A 14,996-nucleotide genomic window follows, 5' to 3' on the forward strand; every position below is an offset into this window, starting at 1 on the left:
TAAAGAACAGAGAAAAACAAAACCAATAATACCCTTTAACCACCACCTAAGTATATTAGATTTTAAAATTTTTTTTTTTTTTTTTAATTTTTTTTTTTTTTCAACGCTTTTATTTTTTTATTTTTGGGACAGAGAGAGACAGAGCATGAACGGGGGAGGGTCAGAGAGAGAGGGAGACACAGAATCGGAAACAGGCTCCAGGCTCCGAGCCATCAGCCCAGAGCCTGACGCGGGGCTCGAACTCACGGACCGTGAGATCGTGACCTGGCTGAAGTCGGACGCTTAACCGACTGCGCCACCCAGGCGCCCCTTAGATTTTAAAATTTCGTAGGATATCCTTTAAACTTTATTTCTTTTTTTTTTTTTTTTTTTTTTCAACGTTTATTTATTTTTGGGACAGAGCATGAACGGGGAAGGGGCAGAGAGAGAGGGAGACACAGAATCGGAAACAGGCTCCAGGCTCTGAGCCATCAGCCCAGAGCCTGATGCGGGGCTCGAACTCACGGATCGCGAGATCGTGACCTGGCTGAAGTCGGATGCTTAACCGACTGCGCCACCCAGGCGCCCCTAAACTTTATTTCTAATAAGAAAAGCAATTTCAGATAGATGTAATCGAGGCCCTTGGGGTACCACTTCGCAATCTTATTTCCCTACTTCTTTCCCTTGGAAATAACCAGTGTCCTGAATTTGGTGTTTAGAATTCCAGTGCAGATATTTATATGCATAAATCATGTTTTCAGGTTATCTGTGAATTGCCTTTTGCAATATGAAATTTTTTGTAAGCTATTTATATTCTATATTATAATTGGAAATAGGTAGAATCCATGAGGAATTCTGTAGCTGCCTTATGGTTAACAAATCAGTTTTCACTATATATTTGAAGAGTTGAAAATGTTGTAAGTATATGTATTTGAAATGGATGTCCTGGTTCTATACCCAATTAGTAAATTTTATTGTCTCGTCTCCCCACTTTTTAAACATTCTGATGCCTTCCAGGGATTTGGGATCTGATTGAAGACCATAATGACAATTAAAGAGCAATTTGTATTTTCAGTCTTTCTTAAATGGCTTGGGGCATGGTTCACTATATCTACTGTAATTACATAAATAGAGGTGACTTAAGCATTGGAGTGGTAGAAATAATGCCTTCTTTCAAATAATTTTGCTGTAAGCCACTGACAGTGATGTCTGGACTGCGATAATCTATATATAAACACAAAAAGGTCTGTAATCTATTTGCAAAATGATGTGGCTCCTTTATTTTCATAACTATTTACATTTTCCTAGGATATTATGTTTTCTTTTTTAGGTAAACTACACATTATTGCTCTTGTTTGTTTCATCATAATGGTATTTCATTAAATTTAAATTCCTTTCTTTTTTTTTTTTTTTTTTTTTTTTTCTTTTCAACGTTTTTATTTATTTTGGGGACAGAGAGAGACAGAGCACGAACGGGGGAGGGGCAGAGAGAGAGGGAGACACAGAATCGGAAACAGGCTCCAGGCTCCGAGCCATCAGCTCAGAGCCTGACGCGGGGCTCGAACTCCCGGACCTCGAGATGGTGACCTGGCTGAAGTCAGACGCTTAACCGACTGCGCCACCCAGGCGCCCCTAAATTTAAATTCCTTATTGACCCACAATTTTATGAGTCACTTCAAAGCAAAGATTTAAAATGATTTCTTAAAATACTATATATTTCAGTAAGCAGTGAATTACATTTATGTTATTTAATAATTTATTCAGTGGTGTGGGACAGTTACATACAATTTGTATTCTCCTCTTTCAGATAACCCAGCAGCTTGAGGGCATCTGCTTACAGGTCATTGGAACTGTTTTACAACAGCACGTCTTAGGTATATACCTCTGTGTTTAAAATTTGCTGCTTTTTTACATCAGCAAGCATTGTCCTAATGACTCCATACTCTCTTTTAGAATTCTATGAGGAGATCTTCTCTTTAGCACATAGTTTGACTTGTCAACAAGTATCTCCACAAATGTGGCAGCTACTACCTTTGGTATTTGAGGTTTTTCAGCAAGATGGGTTTGATTACTTTACAGGTAAGTCAAGTCAGTAACTCAGTAGAAATACTGAGGATTTCCCCCAATTTGATTCATTTTTAGTATATAACTTAAACATATGCTTTTGAGTATTATAAGTGCTCCATTGTTTAGATGTTATCACTAGAAGTTAATGCTCAAGGACAATAACATTGATACCCATTTTATATTTGATTTAGTTATCCATTTAGGTTTGTTTTCTTTAACACATATTCTCACCTTCCTGCCCCCTATTAGTCTTTTTTGTATAATAATCATCTTTGTATAATACAGACTAACTATAAGGGACCAGACAGTCTCATATTTGCTTTCTTTTTCTAAGGAGATTTTTTCAGAAACAAAGCATTTATATTAGTAAAGATATTTAAATTTTATTAATTTTTTGGTTTAATTCATTTTTAATGTTTTTATGCTTTTTATTAATACAGATATGATGCCTCTGCTTCATAATTATGTAACAGTTGATACAGACACACTTCTGTCAGATACCAAGTATCTTGAAATGATATATAGTATGTGTAAAAAGGTAGGTCCTTTTTAGTAAATGTAAGGATATATTTCATCAGGCTGGTACTACAAAAAGTATGCAATTGTGAAGAATGAAGGTACATGATACATTACGGCAAATATATGGGTCTGACAGAATAAGGGCTTTAAAAGCTATAAACTAAAAAAGACTGGGTTCTAGATGCCACAGTAATGGCTTTGACAAATGTTTGTCTTCTGTCTGCCCTGACATTTAATTGGAGTTACAAATTTTTTTGAATTTTAGAGTGCCTGGAACTTACTTACCTTAGCCTGGTTCTTTGCTAGGCTTTGGTTCAAAAGAAGGAAAGAATCAACTGATTTGAGAGATACTTGAAAGGATCAGGAATAGTTAGAAGTGTTTATTATACAGAAAATTCTTGGAGGTTACAGGTTTATGGAGACTATACGGAAGTTATTTAGTAAATAGCAAGATTGTAAAAGCCAAGGATTTTTTTTTTTAATATTTGTTTATTTTTGAGTGAGAGAGAGAGACAGTGTGGGCAGGGGAAGGGCAGAGAGAGAGAGAGACACAGAATCCAAAGCAAAAGTCAAGGATTTATTTAAAATGAAAGTCAAATAGTACCGTGCCATTTCTTGGAAAATCACAAGTAAGTGTATGGTGAATGTAACTTTTTTTTTATGTTTATTGATTTTTGAGAGAGAGAGAGCATGAGTTGGGGAGGAGCAGAGAGAGAGAGAGAGAGAATCCCAAGCACAGAACCCGATTCAGGGCTTGAACCCACAAACGGTGAGATCACGGCCTGAGCCAAAATCAGAAGTTGGACATTTAATGGACTGAGCCACCCAGGCACCCCAGTTAGTTAGTTTTATATAATGTTTTTCTTAAACAGAAGGTAGGGAATAAAATCTTTGAATTGGGGTCCTTCATTATCAGTCAATATAATTGAGTAGCATTTGCAGTTCTATCGGTGTTGAGAGGCAGCAGGGTGTTTAATACCAAGCATTTAAAAAAATGATTTTGTTCTATGGCATTTTTTAGATGGGCGTGTCTCGTTGATCCTTTTCTTTTTGAACATTTCATCACAAAATCATTATCTGGTATATTATTATTTATTGCCAGTTACACAGTTTATGTTACTACTCTGGGAATATTGATATCCATACCATTTATTTGCCTTTTCCAGAAGTTATCCTTAACACTTCGAGTCCTCTAACTCTAACTAGCACAAGTCCAAAAATTTCTTGTCTGGGAACAGCATTTGCCATCAACAGGCTGCCTTTTCTTCTCTCTCACTTCAATGACACTATTTTTTATTTTGTGAGATTTATGTAGAGAAAAGGCTTTCCTAGCAATGTTAGCTTCTTTAAAATTTATTATTTCTTTCTTTCTTTTTTTATTTTCACTTTACATAAGAGCCAGATATCCTTAAGAAAGGTATGGTGCTTTAGCTACCAGGGTTGTATGAGAAGATAGTAGTTTTCAACATGCAATAATCCAGAATGACACTATAGGGGAAGTGATTTGATTAGACCAGGAGGTAAGAGTGCTGAAATAAGACCAACCAGTAATTCCCAAATCCTCACTGTTATTTTAGATTATAGTCTGTGTAATAAATATTGCAATCATATATATGAATTAGAATATCTTAAGAAAAACTCCAGAGACTAGACAGGGGACAGAGAAATTCCTTGATTTAAAGGTTTCATGATGCCTCATTGCAGTTTTATATTCTGTATTGATCAGGTTCTTACAGGAGTTGCAGGAGAAGATGCAGAGTGTCATGCAGCAAAATTGTTAGAGGTCATCATTCTACAGTGCAAAGGGCGTGGCATTGACCAGGTCAGTGAGGCAATGATTAATGTTTCCTATCTGAGGCTTCAGAGAGATAATCTTTCCCTCCAGTTTTTTTCTTTTGGGGTATTTTTTGTATATTTTGTATGTTATTATTTATTATGACACTGTAGATAACATTTTTTTAATTGTTGGCTTAAAGTTAATATATAATGATCATATGTTTAGTATGTCTGAAAATATGACAAGTTTTATGGCTACTTGTTATCATGCAGAGTGAGATTTTTTTTTTAATAGTATGCTGTGGAGTATTGTTTGCCACATTATTACTTCGCAGTAAGAAAGATTTAGTTGTTAAATTTCCATGGTCAGTTTCAGTAGGAGTTTTTTTTCCAGCTCTATTGATATAATTCAAACATAATGTTATATAAGTTTAAGGTGTGTATGTAATATGATGAATTGATACACATATATTGTGGAGTGATTACTACAATAAGGTTATTAGTAAGAATATTGTGAATCCACCTGGCTATTGTGGTGAGGCTCAGTGAAGATTTGTCTTCTCTAAAGTTAGATTTCTCAGTGAATCCTTCAACAATATAAACTATTGGGTCATCCAATGGGGATAAAAAGAAGTTGGTTGAGGCAACAAGTTAATATGGGTAGGATGGTTAGATTACTATTAACAGTTTTGGAATATTTTGCTCTTTATAGTGCATTCCCTTATTTGTGGAAGCAGCTTTAGAGAGACTGACAAGAGAGGTGAAGACAAGTGAACTTCGGACAATGTGCCTGCAAGTTGCCATTGCAGCTTTGTATTATAATCCACATCTCCTTCTGAACACCTTAGAAAATCTTCGTTTCCCTAATAATGTTGAACCAGTTACAAATCATTTTATTACACAGTGGCTTAATGATGTTGATTGTTTCTTGGGGTAAGTGACATACATTGGATCTTTGTTTATTTAACTTGGTGAGAAACTCTGCTTATTAAAAAAAAGAAAATATTTTGTTTATTTTTTAGGCTTCATGACAGAAAGATGTGTGTTCTGGGCCTGTGTGCTCTTATTGATATGGAACAAATACCACAAGTTTTAAATCAGGTTTCTGGACAGATTTTGCCAGCTTTTATCCTTTTATTTAATGGATTAAAAAGAGCATATGCTTGCCATGCAGAACACGAAAATGACAGTGATGATGATGACGAAGCTGAAGATGATGATGAAACCGGTAAGGAATTTGTGGTGGAGGAAGCCAGACTTACCGACTTCAAAATATCATTGGACTTGTTTTTTAGCCTGTCTCCTAAAGAAATATGGATCATAACCAAATGCTTTCATGTTCATTCATTCATAGAAAGACTGCCTTATCTTCCAAATAGAGTAAGGTGTATGAACGCAGGAACTTTGGATAGATCTCCAATATGTAAAGCAGTTCTAGGCATTTATGGTTTTTAGTGTGGGCAAACATCTATCGTCTGTTAGCGCTAACACCTAAGTATACCTACGCTATAAAATTAAGTCAATTAGATGTTGGCTAATACATTTCATCTGTAGAACACTAGACTATAAGAGTATAAATTGATAGAAAGTTGGGTAATGGTTTAAAAAAAAGAAAAACTCCCAAAAGCTACTCTATGGATATAACATAAACTGTAATTTTTTTATTGGTATTTGGTTTGGTATATACCATAAGTTCCAGAGAAAAATAAGTGCTGAATCTCATATTATGTAATCCTTTTTCAGACCTCTAGTATTAAGAATTGTGGTTGGGTTTCTTGGGATTTCTATGAGAAATTTTTTATTCTAGGGGCGCCTGGGTGGCTCATTCGGTTAAGCATCCGAGTTCAGCTCAGGTCATGATCTCACAGTCCGTGAGTTTGAGCCCCACCTCGGGCTCTGTGCTGACAGCTCAGAGCCTAGAGCCTGCTTCGGATTCTGTGTCTCCCTCTCTCTGGCCCTCCCCCATTCATGCTCTGTCTCTCTCTGTTTCAAAAATAAATAACATTAAAAATAAATAAATAAAAATTTTGAAAAATTTTTTTATTCTATTGCTGATTTTATATATATACATATATATATAATTTGTTTCATTATTTTGAGAGAGTGTGCATGTGAGCAGGGAAAGGGCAGAGAGAATCTCAAGCAGGTTCTGCACTGTCAGCACAGAGCCTGACACAGGGCTTGGTCTCACAAACCATGAGATCATGAGCCAAAATCAAGAGTTGGACACCTAACCAAGTGCCCCTGTTGCTGAGTATTTAAACGCTACTTCCTGAAACTTGAATTTATTCAATTGTGATTTGTAATTTATTGACTGTGGTCACTGTCACTTTGTTGAGTAACAGAATACTGTTAACAAACGCACCTATTTATGACTCTGTGGTAGAGGAACTGGGGAGTGATGAAGATGATATTGATGAAGATGGGCAAGAATATTTGGAGATTTTGGCTAAGCAAGCAGGGGAGGATGGAGATGATGAAGACTGGGAAGAGGATGATGCTGAGGAGACTGCTCTGGAAGGCTATTCCACAATCATTGATGATGAAGATAACCCTGTTGATGAGTATCAGATATTTAAAGCTATATTTCAAAGTAAGTCAGCTTTTATATGTAACTCAGCTAGGTCTATATGATCCATTTTCCTGAATCCATCTGTTCTTGTTTGTGTCTGTCACTTAAAGAAGGGATTTAGGTATATCAAACCCAAACTAGAATATGATTTAGGGATTGGTAGCTAAAGTATACAAAGTTACTTCTACTGTTACCATAGAGTTTCAGAGTATTGATTGCCTCATTTTATTATTTTACTTTTATTTAGATTGTCACGCTGAAACATGCACATTATAAGAAAATGGTGTAGTTCAAAGTTTATACAATGACAGTTTCTCTTTCCCACTTCTGATTCCTAGCCTTTCAGCATTTTCCAGAGGTATCCACTCTTACATCTGTTTGTTGTGTGTTTGTGTATTTGTGTATCTTTTTTTTTCCTGGCCAAAACCATAATGAACTTTGGAGAATTTGACCATTTTTAACATTAGTGGTCTTAGAATCCCTTTTCTTTTTTCCTGTAGCACATTGTATGTGGCTTTACCATCTTTTACTTGGACTTCAACAAAATATAACATCAGTGTTCCATCCAACTTAAGAAATTCAAATTGGCACTATATTTGAAACACCCTTTTCTCCACAGTTAACGACTATGTTGACTGTCAGTTCTATATATTATGAGAACTTTGATGTAGAATAAATTTTCTGATAACCAAGGCATTACTCTTCCAATCCCATGACAAAGCATTTTTGATACAAGGTTACAGAAACACAATAGCTTTTCAAGTTGATCATTTTCAAGTTGCTTTTAACTCTGAATCTTTTATTTTATTATTATTATTTTTTAATGTTCATTTATTTTTGAGAGAGACAGAGCATGAGTAGGGGAAGAGCAGAGAGAGAAGCAGACACAGAATCTGAAGCAGGCGCCAAGCTCTGAGCTGATAGCACAGAGCCCAATGTGGTGCTCAAACCCACGAACTGTGAGATCATGACCTGAGCCGAAGTCAGACACTCAGCCGACTGAGCCCCCAGGCACCCCTAACTCTGAATCTTTTAAATGGTTGAGGTACTTGTAAAGTTTCCCTACTCTATTACTTAATTATATAAGACCTGGTTTCAGTTCTGATTCTTTATTTGCTTAGAGATATAAATTATGAGAATGATTAGATTTTTTTGAGGCATAAGCCAAACCAGAATTTTTCCTCCCTATCACAAATAAAGTAACTTCACTTATTATTGGGAAAATATAAAGTAGATCAGAATGTCGGTATTGGAGGTGAAGTAGAAGGAACAGAATAGAAAGGAACTACCAGGCCTCTCATAATTTCCCTTTTTCCCCTTGTTTTCTTTTTGATAGCTATACAAAATCGTAATCCTGTGTGGTATCAGGCTTTGACTCATGGTCTTAATGAAGAGCAAAGAAAACAGTTACAGGATATAGCAACTCTGGCTGATCAAAGAAGAGCAGCCCATGGTATGTCAATTGACCACAACCCCTCTTTAATGCAATTAATGACTTGATAGAGCTCTAAAATCTTTATATTAAATGATATAAAATTATATAAAAGCTACAATTGTTGCAGGTGATAGGAATTCTGAAGGAAGGAAATGTGAAGGAATGAAGAAATGAATTCTGTTTTTACCCATAGTGCACTGATTTTAAGTGTAATTGGAGACTACTTTCAGTATACAATAGCTTTGATAAAGTTGCTCAAGCTTACGGTGATGGCTTGATAGTAGAAAGTTCTATTAATAGTGTAAACAAATTTTTAGGTTATGAAAACTATGCATTTTCTTAGAAATATATTAAAGGAAATCCCAGACATCATCACATCTTAGCATCTTTAAACATTTCAGTATGCATTTTAGAAAAGGACATTTTAGATAATATATAGCCTAACAATTTTCTGTAGGTTTTAATACCATTAGCCAAACTAGTTTAATATAAAAAGAAGTATCCTCCTTATAGAGAAAGCATAGCTTCTTATTAAGGTATTTTATATTTGGATTTGCCAACACTAGATTCATTGGCTGTTACTCCCTTTGAAGACTAAATCCTGATTTAGTATTTGACTCAAAAAGGTTTATTAAAAAATTTTTTTTAACATCAGAAAGTGAAAGTTGGCTAATGTCTATAGCATACAACAGCAGAGTTTATCTTCTCCATATAATGTACCCCTCTTTTATTTCTATGTAAGAGAAGGGGGAAGAGGACAACTTTGGAACTTCCTAGCTAATACTAGTGGGTTAATAAGCTTTTGTTAATGTCTGTCAGTTTCTTCTCTTCTTCAAAGTAGTAAGAAGATCAGATACTCTATTAAACTTCCACGTACTTGTTTTTTTAGAATCCAAAATGATTGAGAAGCATGGAGGATACAAATTCAGTGCTCCAGTTGTGCCAAGTTCTTTCAATTTTGGAGGCCCGGCACCAGGGATGAATTGAATTATCACTTTGTTTCCTGCTGTGTGATTGTAGTGAAGAGCTTGTGTTCCTCCTAGTAGCGGTTCCAGAACTGGTTCATGTTATCTACTCTAAACTAATTGATCAATAGATGGACAAAAAAACCCAGGAGGTGGGACCTGATCATGCAACTTGGCACTGAAAAAGAAACCAGAGGGATTTCAGCAGGGGGGAGGGGGAGGGAGGTAATTTGGGGGCTGTATTTTCTTTATTTTTTGAAGAAAGTAAGATTCTGACTGAAAGTTCAAGTGACACTGTGGAAATCTGAAACGAGGGGATGTCATGAAGGCAGCTTTTCTTTTTCTGAGGAAAAAATAGGCATGGGCTACAGGACTATTTAAAATGTCTCATTTACAGTATAAGCTCAAAGGTAGATGTAATTTTTATACCTATGAGTATTTGTCCGATTTCTGTCTCTTCCTCACCATTGGGTATCTATTCTTTATATGTAAATAAGATAAGGTAATCGATAGCCTTATTCAATCTTCATCATTTTCATTCATCAAAGATTGTTCCTATGTAGATTATTGAACATTTATTGTAGCACTACATAACTGATTAAAACAAATCTGTAAATGAATTAGCACTTTCATATTGAAACAAGCCTGCTAGCCTATGTATAAAATAGCAAAATGTTTGCTGTTTATAAAAAGAAGGGATGTAATGGGGTGGGGGGCAGGGGTAATTTCAAGTTATTAATTTAAAAATGAACTAGCAATTTTGTACCTGGTGACTTTGTGGTGCACTCACCTCTGATAGTGACTTGAATTCGGTATGTTAAAAGGGGTTAGTGATATTTCATTGCTGCTAAAAAATGGCAACTCCCTCTGTGTCCTGTTTTTTCTTAAAGCTCTCAGTGTACAAGTGGATACTTGGATACAAGACCTTACTGTATCAAATAAGAAAGGTGATATTTGAAGCATGTAAATTGGATATAAAGTTCTACTCTTAAAGAGTTGATAAAAGAGTATGGTTAAACATCTATATATGCAATCTATTAAAAGAACTTAATTCGGCTATTATGTCTTGATTTGATTGCAGTTTTTTCCTAATTATAAAACTTTTTCCTTATTGGCCTGTTTTTATCCTGTACCTGGAAACAGTGCAAAATGCACACTTCTAAAATTTAACATTTAATACCTGCCCATATCCCCTTCTCCTTATCTCTCCTACCCCTCTTGTTGATTGTGGTATCTGATCTTAGATAGATAGGCTGAAGGCACACGGTTCCCTCCAAAAACCACTATTGATACCACTGCAAAAACAAGCCAGCAACAAAGACAATGGAGAGGTTGGCTTGCTTCCCTCTCTCCTAACTGCATGTTCAAAAATAAGCCTTTATTGATCTTGAACATCTGTCAGATGAGTCATACATTGGGTTATTTTTTTATATACATGTATACACACAATATTTCAAATTGAAAGCAACATCTCAATGGATTCAAAACTATTAAATGCTGTTGTCTATAACAGACTAGGAAATTTATAATTGTAAAAATGAAACAAATGCACATATTGATATTTAAAATGCGTAATGAAGAAAACCCATTGGTGTTGTGCTTTTCTTGTATGCCAATAATTAAGCCACTACTGTTGGCACTGTGTGGTTTTCTATTTTAACACTGAAGGAGTGAAAGTATTTCCTATATTTATGAATTTACTATGAAAATCTTGGCAAAAAAAGAAAAAAAATTGTCTGTCTAAAATGTGTGGGTGAAAACTGTTAATCAAGTGTGTTTCTACTTTTTTCCCCCAAGTTGGACACCATCTGTATACCCTAGGTTGCTTAAGGGGATTTCACTATTATATAAAAATCAATAAAATGAAAATGGAGTAGTTGTATATATGCAACATTGTGTACAGAGGGGATATATTGAATAGTATTAAACATTTTCGTCTTCCTTTACCTTTTATCCCTTAATATCTAGTCTTTTTTAAATTTCAGACTTCAATGCTCTTTGAATTGATAATTCCAATTTTCACATTGTTATTGGAAAACCATATCTAATAAAGGTTTTAGTTATTCCCATGCACAGTATGAAAATTCTCATTTGCTGAGCTTTTATTCCAAGAAAACGTATTGTTATGTCTTTGAGAATTTTTATTGTCTCCTCTGTCATACAATCTAATCTCCATTTACAGATTTTAATTGAAAGTAAAGACCTTAAAATTAAATTATGTGAATATTAACTAGTACTCCAGTGTTAGTTTCTAATGTATCAAATATATATATCTCAGTTATTCACAGTATTTCCTTAAATTTAACATCAAATTATAGTTGTTGTGTTTTTTTTTACAGATTATGCACGTTGGTATTTGTCAGTGCTTCTGGACAAGGTTGTAGAACTTTGGATAACTTCAAGAGTATTTACAAACTTGTAATTGGTTGCATGTAGATAGTATTTATTCAATATACAGCCTTTTCCACAGTTCGCTAACCTATAACTTAAACTTTTTAATTTCTAGAAGTTAATTATGATTTGGTTTAGGTTTCAATTTTTGTTTTGTTTAACGGCTTTCAGCGAAAGCATAGAAACTTCACTTTTTGGTAAACTTAAACCATCTATTTTTTAAAAATATATTCATTTATCATTGTTAAAAAAAGTTAATCTGTTTCTCTCCAGGTATAAATGGTGATTACTAAGCTACACACCTTATCAAGATAGTGATTGCTGTGCTCACCTCTGGAAAAGACCAGAGTGTAGAGCAGGGATGGCCAAACCACAACCCTATGACTATATGCCTTTATTCAGCCCCAGATGTAGGCCCTGAAGCAAGCATGAAGAAAAGGTCATTAAGAACTGTATTAATAGGACTAAACCACATCTTTGGGAAGATCTAACACAATGCCTTAAGCATAGTAGGCATTCCATAAATGTTTGTAAGATGAATGACCTAAAATTACATTAAAACCTATCCATTATAAAAATGTCAGTTTTGTTCTATATACTTTTAAGTTCTGGTGAAGATTATCTGTGAATCTTTATTAGCATGCCTAAATTCTAGATTTTACCCTTGATGAGGTTGGCCACTCTTGGAATTGCACTTTGGTGCATGTGGTTCTTACAAAGGGAAACTAGATACCCAGCTAGAAATCGGGATTTTATCAGTATGTAAGGGGAAAGTATCTTTTTTTTTTCAACATTTATTTATTTTTGGGACAGAGAGAGACAGAGCATGAACGGGGGAGGGGCAGAGAGAGGGAGACACAGAATCGGAAACCGGCTCCAGGCTCTGAGCCATCAGCCCAGAGCCTGACGCGGGGCTCGAACTCATGGACCGCGAGATCGTGACCTGGCTGAAGTCAGACACTTAACCGACTGCGCCACCCAGGCGCCCCAGGGGAAAGTATCTTTTAAGTAACTTCTTTGTGAAGTAATCCTCCCTTTCTCGGTTTTTTTAAAGCATAGGTGATCATAGATTGTGCTTTCGTGTATAGATTGAAATTTGTCAGTTACACTCAATATTTGAATCCTGTATTTAAATGCTTCCTATCTGACTCTTAAAAGATTTTTTTTTTCTTTTTGAGAGGGAGTGCATGTGCGCACGCAAGCAGGGCAGAGGGAGAGGGAGAGAGAATCTTAAGTAGTCTCCACCACAGTGCAGAGTCCAACATGGGGCTCAGTCTCTTAATTGTAAGATCATGACCTGAGTCAAAATCAAGAATCAGACAATCAACTGAGCCACTATCCAGGTGCTCTTTAAGAGTTTTTAGGGGCACCTGGGTGGCTCAATCGGTTAAGTATCCAACTTCTGCTCAGGTCATAATCTCATGTTTCATGGTTGTTCAAGCCCTGCATTGGGCTCTGAGTTTGAGTTGACAGTTCAGAGCCTGGAGCCTGCTTCAGATTCTGTGCCTCTCTCTCTGTCCTTCCCCTACTTATGCTTGCTCTCTCAAAAATAAACATTAAAAAATAAAAGATTTAAAAAATCGTTTAATGAACTAAAGCTAGAAATACAAGGGAACTCCTCAACCTGAAAAAAGGGCATTACCAAAACTCTTTTTTTTCTTAATTTTATTTATTTATTTATTTATTTATTTATTTATTTATTTATTTATTTATTTATTTATTTATTTATTTTTGAGAGAGAGAGAGAGGGTGCAAGCAGGGGAGGAGCAGAGGGAGACACAGAATCCAAAGCAGGCTTCAGTCTCTGAGCTGTCAGCACAGAGCCCAATGTGGGGCTTGAATTCATGAACCATGAGATCATGACTGAGCCGAAGTCAGATGCTTAAGCTACTGAGCCACCTAGGTGCCCCTCAAAAACCTTTTTTAAAAAGCTAATTAAAGGACCTAATGATGAAAGGATAAAAACTACAGTCAAGAACCAGACAAGCAAGTAACCTGTTGACAATTCTGTTCAACATTTTACCTGAGATTGTGTAGCCAGGGCAATTAGGCAAGAAGAAGAAATAGAAGCCTTTCAGATTGGAATGGAAGAAGTGAAACTTTGCAGATGACATGATCTTATAGAAAACTTATAGGAATCCACATATAGAAAAGAGCTAAGGGCTTAATCACAGTTGCAAGACACAAGATTAATATTCAAAAAAACCCCTTATATTCCTATACAATAGCAATGAAAATAAAATTGCATTTATAATAGCATCAAAAATTTAGCAAAGCTGAACATAAAGTCTATAAACGCTGTTGGAAAAAGACCTAAATGGAAAGACCTCCCATATTCATGAGTTGAAAGTATCATGATGGCAACACTCCCCAGATCTATAGATTCTGTGTAATCCCTAAAAAATCCCAGCTACTTTTTTTTTTTTTTACAGGAATTGACAAAATAATTGTAAAATTGTATGGAAATGCAAGGGACTCAACCATGACAGTGGTACTGGTGTAAGAATAGACATTTTATGCTGACTGATGGAATAAAGTTGAGAATACAGAAATAAAACTAAGTTTATAGTCAACTGATTTTTGACAAGGGTGCCAAGACCATTCAATATGAAAATAATCTTTTCAAGTGATTCTGAGACAGCTGGGTATGTACCCTCACACCGTACATAAATGTGGTTAAAAGATTTACACATAAGACCTCACTCAAACTTTGAAATTCTTAGGAAAAAATGCATTAATCTTTGTGACTCTGAATTAGGCAACGGTTTCTTGGATCTAACACTAAAGCACAAGCAACAAAAGGTTAAAATAGGTGACTTGAACTTCATCAAAATTTTAAACTGCTTCAAAGTGAAAAGACAACCCAGAGGACCTTTACAACTCAACAACAAAAAATCCCCAATTGAAAAAATGGGAATCCTGGGTTGCCTGGCTGACTCAGTTGGTAGAAGATGGGATTCTTGATCTTGGGCTCAGGAGTTCAAGCCCCGTGTTAGGCACAGAGCTTATTTAAAAAAAAAAAAAAAAAAAAAAAAAAAAAAATTCTTCAAAGAAATGACCTGTATCAGGAAAAGATGCTGAATGTCACTGGCCACTAGGGAAATCACAAGGAGATATTTCACACCGATTAGCATGTCTGTCATCGAGAAGGTGAACAATTACAAGTTTGAAGAGGATGTAGAGAAACTGGCACACTCAAATTGCTGAGAATGCTTACCTGTTGTAGAAAAGTTTGGCAGTTCCTCAGAAGACTGGAAATAGTGGAACACAGAAATGCTCCTAGATGTACATA

The 14,996-nt window shown here is 35.5% G+C and overlaps 1 protein-coding gene across 1 annotated transcript in view; it reads left to right on the forward strand.

Annotated features, from left to right (window-relative positions):
* The window catches only part of IPO7 (importin 7), a 47,382-nt gene extending 36,000 nt beyond the window's left edge, over positions 1 to 11,382 (forward strand). The window contains exons 17-25 of the mRNA XM_047878221.1: positions 1,787 to 1,853; positions 1,933 to 2,058; positions 2,487 to 2,584; positions 4,292 to 4,387; positions 5,054 to 5,274; positions 5,364 to 5,569; positions 6,728 to 6,934; positions 8,250 to 8,366; positions 9,238 to 11,382. Of these exons, the coding sequence (XP_047734177.1) occupies positions 1,787 to 1,853; positions 1,933 to 2,058; positions 2,487 to 2,584; positions 4,292 to 4,387; positions 5,054 to 5,274; positions 5,364 to 5,569; positions 6,728 to 6,934; positions 8,250 to 8,366; positions 9,238 to 9,335 (1,236 nt within the window). The 3' untranslated portion in view covers positions 9,336 to 11,382. The remainder of the gene's footprint in view (positions 1 to 1,786; positions 1,854 to 1,932; positions 2,059 to 2,486; positions 2,585 to 4,291; positions 4,388 to 5,053; positions 5,275 to 5,363; positions 5,570 to 6,727; positions 6,935 to 8,249; positions 8,367 to 9,237) is intronic.
* The last annotated feature ends 3,614 nt before the right edge of the window (positions 11,383 to 14,996 follow it).

The sequence above is a fragment of the Prionailurus viverrinus genome, chromosome D1 (genome assembly GCF_022837055.1).
Source record: "Prionailurus viverrinus isolate Anna chromosome D1, UM_Priviv_1.0, whole genome shotgun sequence".
NCBI lineage: Eukaryota > Metazoa > Chordata > Mammalia > Carnivora > Felidae > Prionailurus > Prionailurus viverrinus.